At 35.9% G+C, this 13,902-nt stretch overlaps 1 protein-coding gene across 1 annotated transcript; it reads right to left on the bottom strand.

Annotated features, from left to right (window-relative positions):
- Positions 1–34: 34 nt before the first annotated feature.
- LOC107047789 lies at positions 35–4,761 on the bottom strand. Its single transcript, XM_029126743.1, has 3 exons — positions 4,464–4,761; positions 2,319–2,664; positions 35–674 (listed from the first exon to the last, which is right to left on the bottom strand). The coding sequence occupies exons 1-3, from the start codon at positions 4,689–4,691 to the stop codon at positions 274–276; spliced, it is 975 nt and encodes a 324-aa protein (XP_028982576.1). The 5' UTR covers positions 4,692–4,761; the 3' UTR covers positions 35–273.
- Between the last annotated feature and the right edge of the window lie 9,141 nt (positions 4,762–13,902).

Raw genomic sequence — 13,902 nt, 5'->3', positions numbered from 1 at the left:
GCTGAACTACTGAATAATTAAGATTTTCGCAGCATTCTATTGAATAAAAAATCGAAACCAATGTTTTTATTATTCTTATTGGTATTGCGTGATAATGATCGATATGTGATGAACATAGAGATGATCAATGAGAAAAATGCAGATTTATATTCCATTCTAAAACTTAAAATAAGACTTGAAAGAGTAGAAAACGTATTCGTAATTACCATAGGAATGATAATAAATAGGAGAGAGGTTTATGTACAGAAAGAAAAATCTATGAAATATTATTTCTCATAACTGAAGATGTAGATTATTCATCGAGGACTGTCTTTTGTGTCTCGGCGGTGCGACTGGTGGTTGAGTCACTGGAGTGGAATTTCCGCTGTCCAAAGCGAGTCTTCGCGCCATCAGCCACTGCTTGGCCCTTCCAGCATGATAGTAGTAGGCATAAAGTAGAGAAAATATCGCCAGAACGACCAGAAGACATGTTCCAGAAATGACAAAGCCGAGAAACCAATAGTTTGATCCTTCTGGGGTGTAGTCTGACGATGAGGTGTCTGTTGGTCTTGATGTTGTTGATGCTGGCCGTCTTGTGGGGGTTGGGGCACGTGTTGGGAGGGGTGCAATGTTGTCGCCGATTGTTATGTCTGCGCAACCACGGAATTCCTCCTGGGGGCCACAGCCAACTGCGCCTGGAATTCATTTTTTTAAATTTATTTTTTATTCCACTCTTAAGGATGTCCAAGTGACTTTCACAGTTTGGTAGAGACCACACTATAGATTTCATCATTTTCAATCAAATCTCACGTAATTTAATTGACAAATCAAATTTGTCAATGAAATTGCGTGAGAAAAATTTTAAAAACGGTGAAGAATACTGCAGAAGTGTCATTAAAATTACATTTTGCACGGATTTTTTTTTACATTCGTTGTTTATAGATTAATAATTGAAATTGTTCAAACTTTCGGAAACCTAATTTTTTTAGGCATGAAATGGATTTCTGGTAGAATTCTGAAAATTAATAAATTTGTTAAGATTCCGAACAAATTGCTGTTTTTGAATTATTGCACCAATTTTTGTCCAAAAATAAACTTTCTAATTTTTTTCAGATCTTTAAAATAATTTATAACGGTTCAATATCGAGAGTCAAATTCGGACCTGCAAAGTTTAAATAATAAAATCATTGTACTGGAGAAAAAATAGCCAAAGTCGAAAGTACTTGGAAATCTTCAAAGGTATCACACCAGTGGATGCTATTAAACGAAATTTCGGCAGGAAGTTCTCAATAATGTTTATAGTTTATCGAATTTGTCAATTGAATCGCATGATACAAAAATTTTTTAATCAAAAAAATATGACCGAATTAGTGTCCTTCAAATTATATTTTCAAAACATTCTCTTGTTATGAATAAATAATCGACATTGTTCAAACTTTCGGTCAAAATTCTTTCTTTCGGTTCAAAATTCTTAGATTTGAGAAATTTGTCATGATTTCCAAAGTGATTTTCAATGAAATACACTGATAGTTTGAAAATTATTTACGGAAAAAGGTCACAATTCTCAAAGAATTAAATTTCGGAATCTTTCTCGAACTATAGACTTTCCCATTTTCTCAATCTTTCTCGCCGATTCAAAATGGATAATTGGATTTAGCCCTTCAAAGTTTAAATAATAAAAATCTTTGCAAAATTTTGGGTCAACCGAGGGCTGAATGGGATTCTATCAAAAATTCAGATATTTAATTACAAATATCGAAGAAGATTTCGACGAAAAAATATGAAATAATAATTATGAAATACTCTTGAAATTTTCTCCCCGGATGCATGGTTCTTGCAAAATTATTATCATAAAATGTAAAAATATCTTTTCGTCCTGATTATGAAAAAATCTTTAATCTTTCCTGTCTAATTTTTTTAAAAGTTCATTGTGCCCCATTTACTTCACTTCCTCACTTATATCGGTCTAAGTAAATCTATCGATGAAATGGAAACATTGAGGGACATTACATGTCATTCTATGTCATCATAATAAAATTCCTGGAGTCTTTCACAATTTCTTCCTGTCACAATGCGTAAATTATGAGGGGTTCAAAATGCAACTTTCTAACTGATAACATCCATGAATTATCGATTGTCATGCACGATAGCTCCTGTATAATTACACGTACAATCGACAATTGCGAAATCAAATGAAAAACGTAATAATCCCTGCGAAATATCAAGGACATCGAGAATGAGTCAAGCCCATGACGTCATCATCATAGGAATATTTTTTCTCATTTCAGTATTATTAATTAATCGTAACATATCAATTATTCGTGTATTGATTATCCCACCTGTTCCATTCCCGCAGTCACCCCAATTATTCCCAGCGATGTACCTCCACTGAAATACACACTGGGCGCATGTAATGTGCTTGGGTAATTTGTAGTAGCTCTCGAAAATTCTGTTACCCGGCCCCGGGTAATATCGAGCTGTTCCGTTCTCCTGATTGAGTAAATTTTTGTCGAGACACTCTTGTGTCGCGTCTTCATTTTTAACAGTTAATTGGCAAATACGAAATTCGAAATAACCGTAATGATTGGCAGTTAATTCTACACGCACTGGAATCACATCACCAGTCTTGTATTTTCTTGATATCACATTTTTACCGTATGTTCCACCTATTTCGTGGGCTCTTGGCTGCAATGAACCACAAAAAACAGGATTATTTATTTATTATGAAGTAGTTCTTCCAGAGGAATCAAAACAACGGAGCATAAGAAAAATTGGATGAGTCAATTTCCCTTGAGAATAATGGTAAAAAGTAAATCTTAGATGAATTAATCCTCAAAAATTATCCTACCGGGTTAATTTCATTATTTTCGTTTTGAATACTCGGTAACACCAGCCTGAGATCCAATCAATATTGCAAATCCTTTTCTCATGCAACTTCCTCCGATTGAATTTAATGTTCTTGGATTTTTTTTCTAACATTATTTCTTGTAGAATTAATTTGTCAGGATTGAATGTCGTGTGGAGGAAGGAAATGAAGTCCAAAATTCGTAATAACCGTAATGATTATGTATGTTCCACTTGTTTCGTGAGCTCTTGATTTCAATGAACCACAAAGAACAGGATTATTTATCTATTATAAAGTAGTTCTTTCGGAGAAGTTGAAGCAACATAGACAAAATTGAAGGTAAATGTTAAGAAAGAGGGAAATTGAATGAGTCCCTTGAAAATAGTGTCAAATCATTTCATTCTGGTAAAAAGTAAATCTTCGATAAATTAATCCTCAAAAATTATCCTACCGGGTTAATTTCATTATTTTCGTTTTGAATGCTTGGTAACAACAGCCTGAGACCCAATCAATATTGCAAATCTTTTTTTCATGCAACTTCCTCCGATTGAATTTAATGTTCTTGGATTTTTTTTCTAACATCATTTCTTGTAGAATTAATTTGTCAGGATTGAATGTCATGTGGAGGAAGGAAATGAAGTAAAAAATTCGAAATAACCTTAATGATTATGTATGTTTCACTTGTTTCGTGGGCTCTTGATTTCAATGAACCACAAAGAACAGGATTATTTATCTATTATAAAGTAGTTCTTTCGGAGAAGTTGAAGCAACATAGACAAAATTAAAGGTAAATGTTAAGAAAGAGGGAAATTGAATGAGTCCCTTGAAAATAGTGTCAAATCATTTCATTCTGGTAAAAAGTAAATCTTCGATAAATTAATCCTCAAAAATTATCCTACCGGGTTAATTTCATTATTTTCGTTTTGAATGCTTGGTAACAACAGCCTGAGACCCAATCAATATTGCAAATCTTTTTTTCATGCAACTTCCTCCGATTGAATTTAATGTTCTTGGATTTTTTTTCTAACATCATTTCTTGTAGAATTAATTTGTCAGGATTGAATGTCATGTGGAGGAAGGAAATGAAGTAAAAAATTCGTAATAACCTTAATGATTATGTATGTTTCACTTGTTTCGTGGGCTCTTGATTTCAATGAACCACAAAGAACAGGATTATTTATTTATTATAAAGTAGTTCTTCCGGAGAAATTGAAGCAACATGATACAAAAATTGAATAAGTCACTTTCCCGTGAAAATAGTGCCAAATCATTCAATTCTGGTAAAAAGTAAATCCTTGATAAATTAATCCTCAGGAATTATCGTACTGGGTTAATTTCATTACTTTAATTTTGAATTCTTGGTAACAACAGCTTGACCAACTCATGATTGTCATTTCACACGAACTGGATTGAATTTATTCGTTAGATTTATGCTTTCGTGCGACAACACTGGATAAGCGATGAGAATGAAATGCAGTAATGAGACCCAATCAATATTGCAAATCTTTTCTTCATTCAACTTCCTCCGATTGGATTTAATGTTTTTGGATTTTATTTTAAACATCATTTCTGTTTGAATTAGTTTGTCAGGGTTGAATGTCATGTGGAGGAAGGAAATGAAGTTAAAAATAGGCTTCACCTTCGCTGAGTCCCAAGCATCTCCACAAATTCCACACTTCCCCTTATTCCTCTGCCACTGCCGCGTAAATCCACCACAGTAGGCTTCATGATCGTTATAATCGTGCGGGGTATCGAAGCCGTACCGCCACATGGAGGCGCGCGAGGGTGGTTCGATGAGGCGTCCATGGGAAGAAACCTGAGGGATCGCTAAACAGCCCAGCAGCAGGAGACTAAACAAGCCCCTCATGGCTACTCCTCTACAAATCTATGCACAGAGAATAGCACCCAAAAACACAAGCTTTATTTTCAGACTTATAATCTCAGATTGAGACTTGTGAAAGCCTCGAATTGAGATTTTCAAGTGTCTCAAATTGAGACTTTCACACAGCAAAAACGAATGTCTGAATTTCACACAGCTTTTGTAGACATTTTTCAGACAATAAAAAACGTCTCAATAAAATGAGAATTTGACTGAATGTCAAACATGAATTAAGATGTTTAGACATCTGTTCGTCTGAAATTCAGACCCATTTTTATTTTATTCAGACGTTTGTTAGTGTCGAAAAATGTCTACGAAAGGTGTGTGAAATTCAGGCATTCGTTTTTGCTGTGCAAAAGCCTAAATTTGGGAGTTACGAAAGTCGTAAGAGACCTTGACAACCTAACTTGAAGAAAAATTTCAAGTTGAGTTCCGAAATTCTTAACTTGACACGCACGAAAAAATTTAATAGAAAAACCTCCCGAATTCGTTTGAAAATTATATTGAATTTCTATTAAACGTTCTAATAGTTTTTGGCTGATTCTGTTGACATGTTCAATAGAAAACATTTAATAGAAAACGTCAACAGAATTCGATTTTTCTATATAACTTATTCTTTTCATATATTTTCTATAGAATTTGCTCGACTCAAATTTTCCAAGTTTTTTCCATTCTATTTTTCTTTTCTTCTCATCAAGAAAATCAAACGAAAAAATTAAAAAATTTGAGCAGAGGAAATTCTCTAGAAAATATCTCAATAGACTAAGTTATATAGAAAAATTGAATTCTCTTGACTTTCTACTAAATATTTTCTACTGAATATGTCAATAGAATCGGCCAAAAACTAATAGAACAGTTCAATAGAAATTCAATAGAATTTTCTAACGAATTCGATAGGTTTTTCTATTAAATTTTTTCATCCGTGGAGGCATTCAAAAGTCAACTTGAGTCAATGAAAGCCTCGAATTGAGATTCAAATTGAAATCTCCGAGTCTCAATGGAGACTTTCGAAACTCTCAACTTAAGACTTAGTCCTCAAATTAAAACGTATGAAAAACTTATTTCAAGACCTTCAAAATCTTGAAATAAGGTGGTATTTGTTATTATTACACAAAAAAATTTACAAAATTCGTGGTAAACGAGTGAGTAAATCAAATGACGGTAAATTGAAACAGTCGATTTTAATTAACCATGAAAAGAACTAATGCATTCTAGTCATGAAAAGATGTTCAAAGAGACAATGGGCAGCAATGTGAGAACAATCGACGAGGTCTAACATATGTAGCACTCGTCTTCCTTAGACCAAGGCTGTTGAACTATGCTACTGACAATAGAGTGCATAAATTTATCATACAATGACAATCGTAATTCTGTAATGAGATCTTATACAAAGATTTCTATGCTAACAAATGAGACCTTACAGCTCTTCTTTTTACTTTAAAAAGTGTCAGCTAAAATTTCGCTATTTCTCTTAGATTCAGAGTTGAAATAAGACACTTATCAGGAGATTTGCCCCTTTATAGTGTGACGCATACCCGAAAGAACCACTGCTCCGTCGTCCCTCAATGTACATCCTCAAGGACTCAGATTGTTTCATTACAGGATCGCATATTAAATTACAATTTATCAATTTCAGTAATTTGTCGATTAATAGTGAATTAATGAAATAGTTTAATCAATTTCGCTTTAGGATAAATCCTTCAACGGTTTAGAAATTTCAAGAACATTCAGCAATATCCAATACCCTGTGGCGTCCCAAAGGTATGAAACGCGGTACAATGTCCCTCGTATAGCAAAAAATCAGACCTTATAGCTCCTATTTTTCACTTTAAAAAGTCTCAGCTAAAATTTCGCTATCTCTCTTAGATTCTGAATTGAAATAAGACACTCATCAGGAGATTTGCCCCTTCTCTGTCTCAGCTAAAATTTCACTATCTCTCTTAGATTCAGAGTTGAAATAAGACACTCATCAGGAGATTTGCCCCTTTATAGCGTGACGCATACCCCAATGGGCGACGGCACCGTCGTCCCTCAATGACTCAGATTGTTTTACCACTTCACCACAGAATCGTTAATTAAATGACAGATTACTTACTGATCCCAGTAATTTATCAATTCATAGGCGATTGAGGAAACAGTCTGAATCAATTTCACTTTTGGATAAATTCTTGAACGGTCTAGAAATTTCAAGAACATTCAACAATATCCAATACCCTGTGACGTCACAAAGGTATGAAACGATGTACAAATGTCCCTCCTATAGTAAAAAAATCAGACCTTACGGCTCCTGTTTTTACTTTAAAAGTCTCAATGTAGACCCTCAAGGGCTCAGATCGTTTCACCATAGGATCGCATATTGAATTACAACTTACCGATCTCAGTAATTTATCGTTTTATAGTGAATTGATGAAATAGTTTAATCAATTTCGCGTTTGGAGGAATTCTTCAACGGTTTAAAAATATCAAGAACAATCCCCAATACATCTAACAATACCCAATACCTTGTGATGTCACAAAGGTATGAAACACCGTACCAATGGCCCTCCTATAGTAAAAATCAGACCTCACAGCTCTTATTTTTCACTTTAATAAATCTCTGCTAAAATTTCGCCATCTCCCTTACATGCGGAGTTGAAAAAGACACTCGTCAGGAGATTAGCCCCTTCATAGTGTGACGCACAGCCGAAAGGACTCAGATTGTTTCACCACAGGATCGCATATTGAATTGCAACTTACCGATCCCAGTAATTTAGCGTTTTATATTAAATTGATGGAATAATTTAATCAATTTCACTTTTGAATAAATTCTTCAACGTTTTAAAAATTTCAAGAACATCTAACAATATCCAATGCCCTGTGACGTCACAAAGGTATGAAACACCGTACCAGTGGCCCTCATATAGTAAAAAAATAGACCTTACAGTGCTTAGTTTTCATTTTTAAAAAGTCTGCTAAAGTTTCCCCATCTCCCTTACATGCGGAGTTGAAAAAGACACTCATCAGGAGATTAGCCCCTTTATAGTGTGACGCACAGCCGAAAGGACTCAGATTGTTTCACCACAGGATCGCATATTGAATTACAACTTACCGATCCCAGTAATTTAGCGTTTTATATTAAATTGATGGAATAATTTAATCAATTTCACTTTTGAATAAATTCTTCAACGTTTTAAAAATTTCAAGAACATCTAACAATATCCAATGCCCTGTGACGTCACAAAGGTATGAAACGCTGTACAAATGTCCCTCCTATAGTAAAAATCAGACCTTATAGCTCTTATTTTTCACTTTGAAAAGTCTCAGCTAAAATTTCGTCATCTCTCTTGCAGTCAAATTTGAAACAAGACACTCATCAGGAGATTAGCCCCTTTATAGTGTGACCCATATCCAAAAGGGCCACCCCACTGTCTCCCCTCGTGAACTCCCAAGAAATCAGATCGTCTCACCACTTCACAACAGAATCACATATTAAATTATAACTTACCGATTCCAGGAAATTATCGATTTATCGATTCACTGAATCTTGAAAACACTTTTTAGAAAAAATATGGCCAGCCAGGCGTGCGAGACTCGGCCGGAGTGACCGGTCGACGTCGACTGAACTCCAGACAACTCGAATAGTCGTTCTTTTCAGTTCTTTTCCTTTGGGAAAGGAGCGACAAATGGCGTGCTCGTTTTCATGTAGGAGTAGGTCATCGGAGCGTCGAGTGTGCCCGCATTTCAATCAGCGACAATGAAACTCGTTACATGAGAAAAAAATTCAGAATCTTCCTAATTAGTTTTTTCATCCTCATGACTAATTAATTTTCCAAGTTATTCTAAGATTTTTTCGTAGTGCGGGGAAAGAAAAGTTTATGTTTTGAGGATCTGTGGCATTTTTTAATTTAAAGAGTGATAAAGGCTAATGTCAAATGATTATATCCCTGAATTTCAGTGATTGAGTCCCTAAAATTAAGAGAAATCCAAGTTATTCTCAAAAATCCCCTAAATTTGTGAATCGATTTTTCAACATTAGGAATAGATTTCAAAAAATTAACGATCAATTTTTTAAAATTACAAATATATCTGCAGAAACTGAAACTTTATCTGTGAATGATGTAGGTAGAAAACTCCTCGGAAAATTGGGACAGAGCTTGTCATAGGGTTTTTTCGTCGCACAGAGAAAAAGTTTTTAGGGATCTGTAGCATTTTTAAATTTAAAGAATGAGAAATGCTAATGAATCCCTAGAATTGAGAGCTATTCTAGTTATTCTCAAAATTACGAATGGATTTCCAAAAATTAACGATCGATTATTAAAAATTACGAATACATCTGCAGAAACTGAAGCTTTTCATCTGTGAATGAAGCAGGTAGAAAACCCGTCCGGAGATTGGGAAAGGGCTTGGCCCGTTTTTACGAGGCCAAGAACCCACGTTTTTAAAAATTTCAGTCTCGTCCCTCTGCAAGTTACCTTGAGACCGTTCGTGAACTCTTTCCTGCACTTTCACACGATGTTTCCTCACCCGCCGGTAGAATTCCACTTGATAAAACTGTAGCCGCCCATACGGGAAGAGAGCGGCAGAAAAAGATAAAACAATAAACTTCAGTTGACAGAAAGAAATTTCACCGTTTTCTAGGCACTCCGGACAGTGATGAACGCCCACGGGATTCGCTTTCGTGGAAGCCGCAGGCCGCAAATTTCCATTCGACTGGATTCCGAGTTTGATTGGCCATACAGGAAGAGGGAACAATAAACTCAGGGTAGAAATTCAATAAACCACGAGTCCATGGATTGATCAAAAACTTTCATATATTCAACAAATTCACACTGATAGAATGATTCATTCATGCCAAATGAGATTTGTTAACTATTAACGAATGGTAGAGTTGAATATGACCAAATAAATATTCGGTAATAGTTAACGAATGGTTCACTTGAAAGGCGAAAGTCGAGTCAAACATGCATTTGTTAACTATTAGCGCGTGAACATTTAGTGAGACCGAATAGACCCTAGCCTCCACACGCAGAGAAAAAATCAATACAAATTACCAGAAAAATAATGCTTCCCTTCGGAAGCAAAAACGTAAAAATTACGTTTCGAAACGTAATCCGCGAGCGAAGTAGAATTCAATAAAAGGCATGAGTCGGAACTGAAATTGTGCGAATCGTCACGTAAATTCTACGATTTGTTCCGTAAAAATTAACTACGTACCCGTCTGATGACCACCGCTGTGGGGACAGCAAGTCATTCCGTAATTTTTCCCCAACGATTGAGAAACTTTACGAAACGGAACGTAAAAATAACTCCCCAGCTTCATAAAAATTGTTGAACGTTCAAGAATTTTTTATTTTGGAGGCATAATAAGTCGGCAAGTTTCTGTAAGATTTTACTTGTTCGGGAAAAATTACGTGACAATTTCGTACATTGTTCGGTGCTGAACCTGAGAATTCACTGAACGTTTCAGATTTCGTCTCTTCCATTTCTATAAAAATTGCCGGAAAGCGATTCCCCATTGCGGATTACATGAATTGTTCCGTAATTTTTACAGAATATTTATCTCCGTGCAACTAAATCCACACTGATAGAATGATTCATTTATTCCAAACGAGATTCGTTAACTATTAATGAATGGTAGAGTTGAATATGACCCAATAAATATTCATTAATAGTTGACGAATGGTTCACGTGAAAAGTGAAAGTCGAGTCAAACAAGACTCCTCAAATATGCATTTGTTAACTATTAGCGAATGAACATTTGGTGAGACCAAATAGACCCTAGCCTTCAACCAAATCCATCTGTTAACAATAACTAATCCTGTCTGTCAGTGCATTTGTTAACAATAACTAATTCTTTCTACCAGTGCAGAGGGAGAGTTATCTCCACTGCGGCTAATTTATTCCGCTCGTTATACTCATAAAACGGTCATGGATCGATTCAGTTGACCCGCCAGTGCCTTTCACCGGGTCAAATATTGGGGATCCGTTGTGTTTCTCATCAACCCGAGCAAACAGAATGTAAATAAATTACACGATGCAGAGTGGCGTCTCGGGGAGGAAGTGATGAAAACCCTTTTAATTTATTCATGAGCCTTACGAATGACCGGGTCGTACGATCCAGCAGGAAGGTGCAGGCCAGTATGATACAGTGAAAATAAAACATCTTTTCAATGAAAAATTCAAGTGCCTCTTCAAAATTTTCCTCTCATCCGAGGTGTTGAAATAATGAAAAAGAAATGAAAACAATCAATAGTGAGGGATAAATAGTATTCTTCTTGCTCGCAAACGCTCCCCAAACGTGCACAAATGGTTTGATAAAATAAAGTAGTGAATATTGTGCAAATAAAGTATTAATTTTCAGATGAGCGAAATTGAATTCAATCTAGCGGTTCCATTCAATTTCAAATAATTCAGGAAATTTCAGTAGAATAGGGAACTTGCATGAATTATTTTAGATTTTCTGATCTCAAGTTTGGGACCTGAATAATTCATTTTCCGGTCACAAACGCTTGAAATATTGCTCATTAATTAATAATTAATTGTTAAAAGTTGAGGATTTTAAACGCTTTGAAATCGCTAATGACGTCACACGGACGGTCGAGCGCTGGACCAACCGCTGAATGGCTCGAGCCGACCTAATCCAATCTTGAGGTGCGCCTCGGCCAATGGGGGTCGACAACTCCCCACTCTCTTCTTTTTCGACCAATGAAGCGATACCTGACCGTCTTCGTGACGTCGTGACCGAACAATTGGCCTCGAAAGCGACTGGTTTTCAATTAATTATCACAAGACATCTGGGCAATATTTCTTCATAATTTTCGCCGTTTAGCTATCCATAGGTTACGAGGAATATGTGAATAGGGCAATTAGAAAGAATTGAGCTTCATGCAAGTTCCCTATTCAAAATTTTTGAGCAACAGGATTTTTTTTGCATTCGTGTTTTCTTTGGAATTTATCTATATTTTGAATCAAAACTGGAATACTCATTGCAAAATCGTTCAATCAATTGAAAATTCAAGAATATATTTGAGTTTTTCTTCAATTTTTCGCATTTCTATTAATTTTTATTTAATTATTGAACTGAAATTTTCAGTTTCCATTGACTTTTTCACCAAAATGCGTTTTTCTAATTGAGAAATTTATTGAAATTTCAGCGAAATTGTCACTTGATAAAAACTTCTAAAAAGTGTATCGGAAATTTCAGTCGAAAATTTTCCACAGTACTGCTGAAAACATTCTTTTTTCACTGAAAAGAGTGACCAAAAAAAATTATTGTTGACAGTACTCAGTCAGGATTGAAATAACGTGTTGGGAATATTTGTGACATTGTAGTTGGGGGTCTACAACCTCGCTCGGCTTCACGTACACGGGATTTTGGTACCGTTGGTGCTGCTCGTGCGAGACCTTGACTCGCCTCTTTAATCCACCTCTGTGGAACTTCCAAGGAGCATAACCGGTATTATCGTTGTATATGGGCCTTCGCTTGCTTTCAGTATCTATCGATCTTGAGTTGGTATAGGTTCTACGGAGGTACGTGGGCAGTGAGAGTTGCCACTTCCTGGATTATTCTGAAAATCTCGCGGTGTATCATCGCATTATCGTTAATATAAAAAAAAATATACGACTCGTAGATTCTGGGTGATTAAGAGAAGGCCAGACGCCGGAAATGAGTAATTTTTTATTTATCCACTGTTAGCTCGTATGGAAATTATTTTAGACGAGTCTTGTAAAATTATGAAGGATTATCTTATGACGAATTGAGATAACTTGTGCGGGGAAATTTCTCCAGAGGAATATTCCGAAATAGAAAGATTTTGTTTATAGGTACAATTGCAATAGTTCTTATTCAAGTTTAAGGGAAAAGATTCGTAAGAATGCAGACAACTATTGTTATGAATTCTCAACCTCGGGCCCGAATAGTTTTTTCCGTACTGATCTTCACTTTTCCTCCTCCGAGGATTGGTATTATCCGCGCTGTCATTATGGTTTTTTTTTTAGCCGTGTGGTCGGTGCGCCTCGCCTTCGGCTCGGCTGACCAACTCCACACGAGTAAAAAACCTCGTAACGACAGGCCGGAAATATACTATTTCGACCCGTGGGAGGCGTGTGGCGCTGGCCGGAGGCCAAATAACACTTTCTCAACGAGTGTCAAACCCTATATTTTATCACATGTGGAAAACGAGACTTTACGCACGCGGAGCGTGTTTAAGGGTGCCAAGTGAATTTGAAGAAAGATTCAAAAAAAATTTTTTCTTTCCCTCCACCATCGGAGGAATATGTATTCATCCATCTGACGAAATTTCAAACCCGCAACCGGAACTAGACATCGAGAAAATAAATACGGAAAATCCTCCATTTCGCGCGACAAACCTCGAGAAAGCATGGGATCAAATGAGTACGGGGGGTTGAAATATCTCTCCTATTCACCCCGGTACCCCATTGTTTTTTGTCGCTATCACATTTGACACATAATTTCCCGTATCTTCAAATTTTTTCAAATTTTTCTTGAGTTTCTAGGGGGGCGAAACGTTCAATTTAATCAAAACTCCATAAGAGCCCGTGTATAAGACTGATTTGGTTTATTTACTTTCTCGATACCCATAAGTTGTAAAATTCTAAAATTGTCAGCGATGTTCACTATCTGTCTAATACTATTAATTAAAAAAATTATAACTCTGTTGGTAAATGTCCATTTTCAAGGTCATTTTCAGGGTCAAAAGACACACTTATGAAAAAACCGTATAGAAATTTCCTATACGGATTGCGTATAGAATTTCTATAGGATTTTCGTATGTGATATTCGGATATTTCTGTACGGATATTTTTATACAAATTAATTCTGTACGATTTCTATAGGTTTGATCCTATACGACCCACTGCCACATGTACAGAAATATTTCGTATGGAGTTGCGACATTTCTCTACGTTTTTCTCTGGAGCGTTTAGACATCTTTCGTATGAAAACAAAAATTTATGTATAGAAATAATTCGTATAGAAAATATTCGTATACTAGGGGGCTCCGCCCCCTGCTCGCTTCGCTCGCAAATCCCCGGGGCGGCTTCGTCCCCCCCCCCCCTCTCAATCTTCGTTGGTCTGTTTAGGTGTTCGTATTGTACAGAAAAAAAATTGATAGAATAATTGACCTCCTTTGAAAAATTGAGTTTTGTTATTTCCAAAAGGCTCCAACCAACGCCTTTTGTATTGAGACTCACACATTCA

This window comes from Diachasma alloeum, unplaced genomic scaffold (assembly GCF_001412515.2).
Source record: "Diachasma alloeum isolate Michigan unplaced genomic scaffold, Dall2.0 Dall_scaffold_78908, whole genome shotgun sequence".
NCBI classification, from domain to species: domain Eukaryota; kingdom Metazoa; phylum Arthropoda; class Insecta; order Hymenoptera; family Braconidae; genus Diachasma; species Diachasma alloeum.
This window is presented reverse-complemented; position numbering and strand designations above follow the sequence as displayed.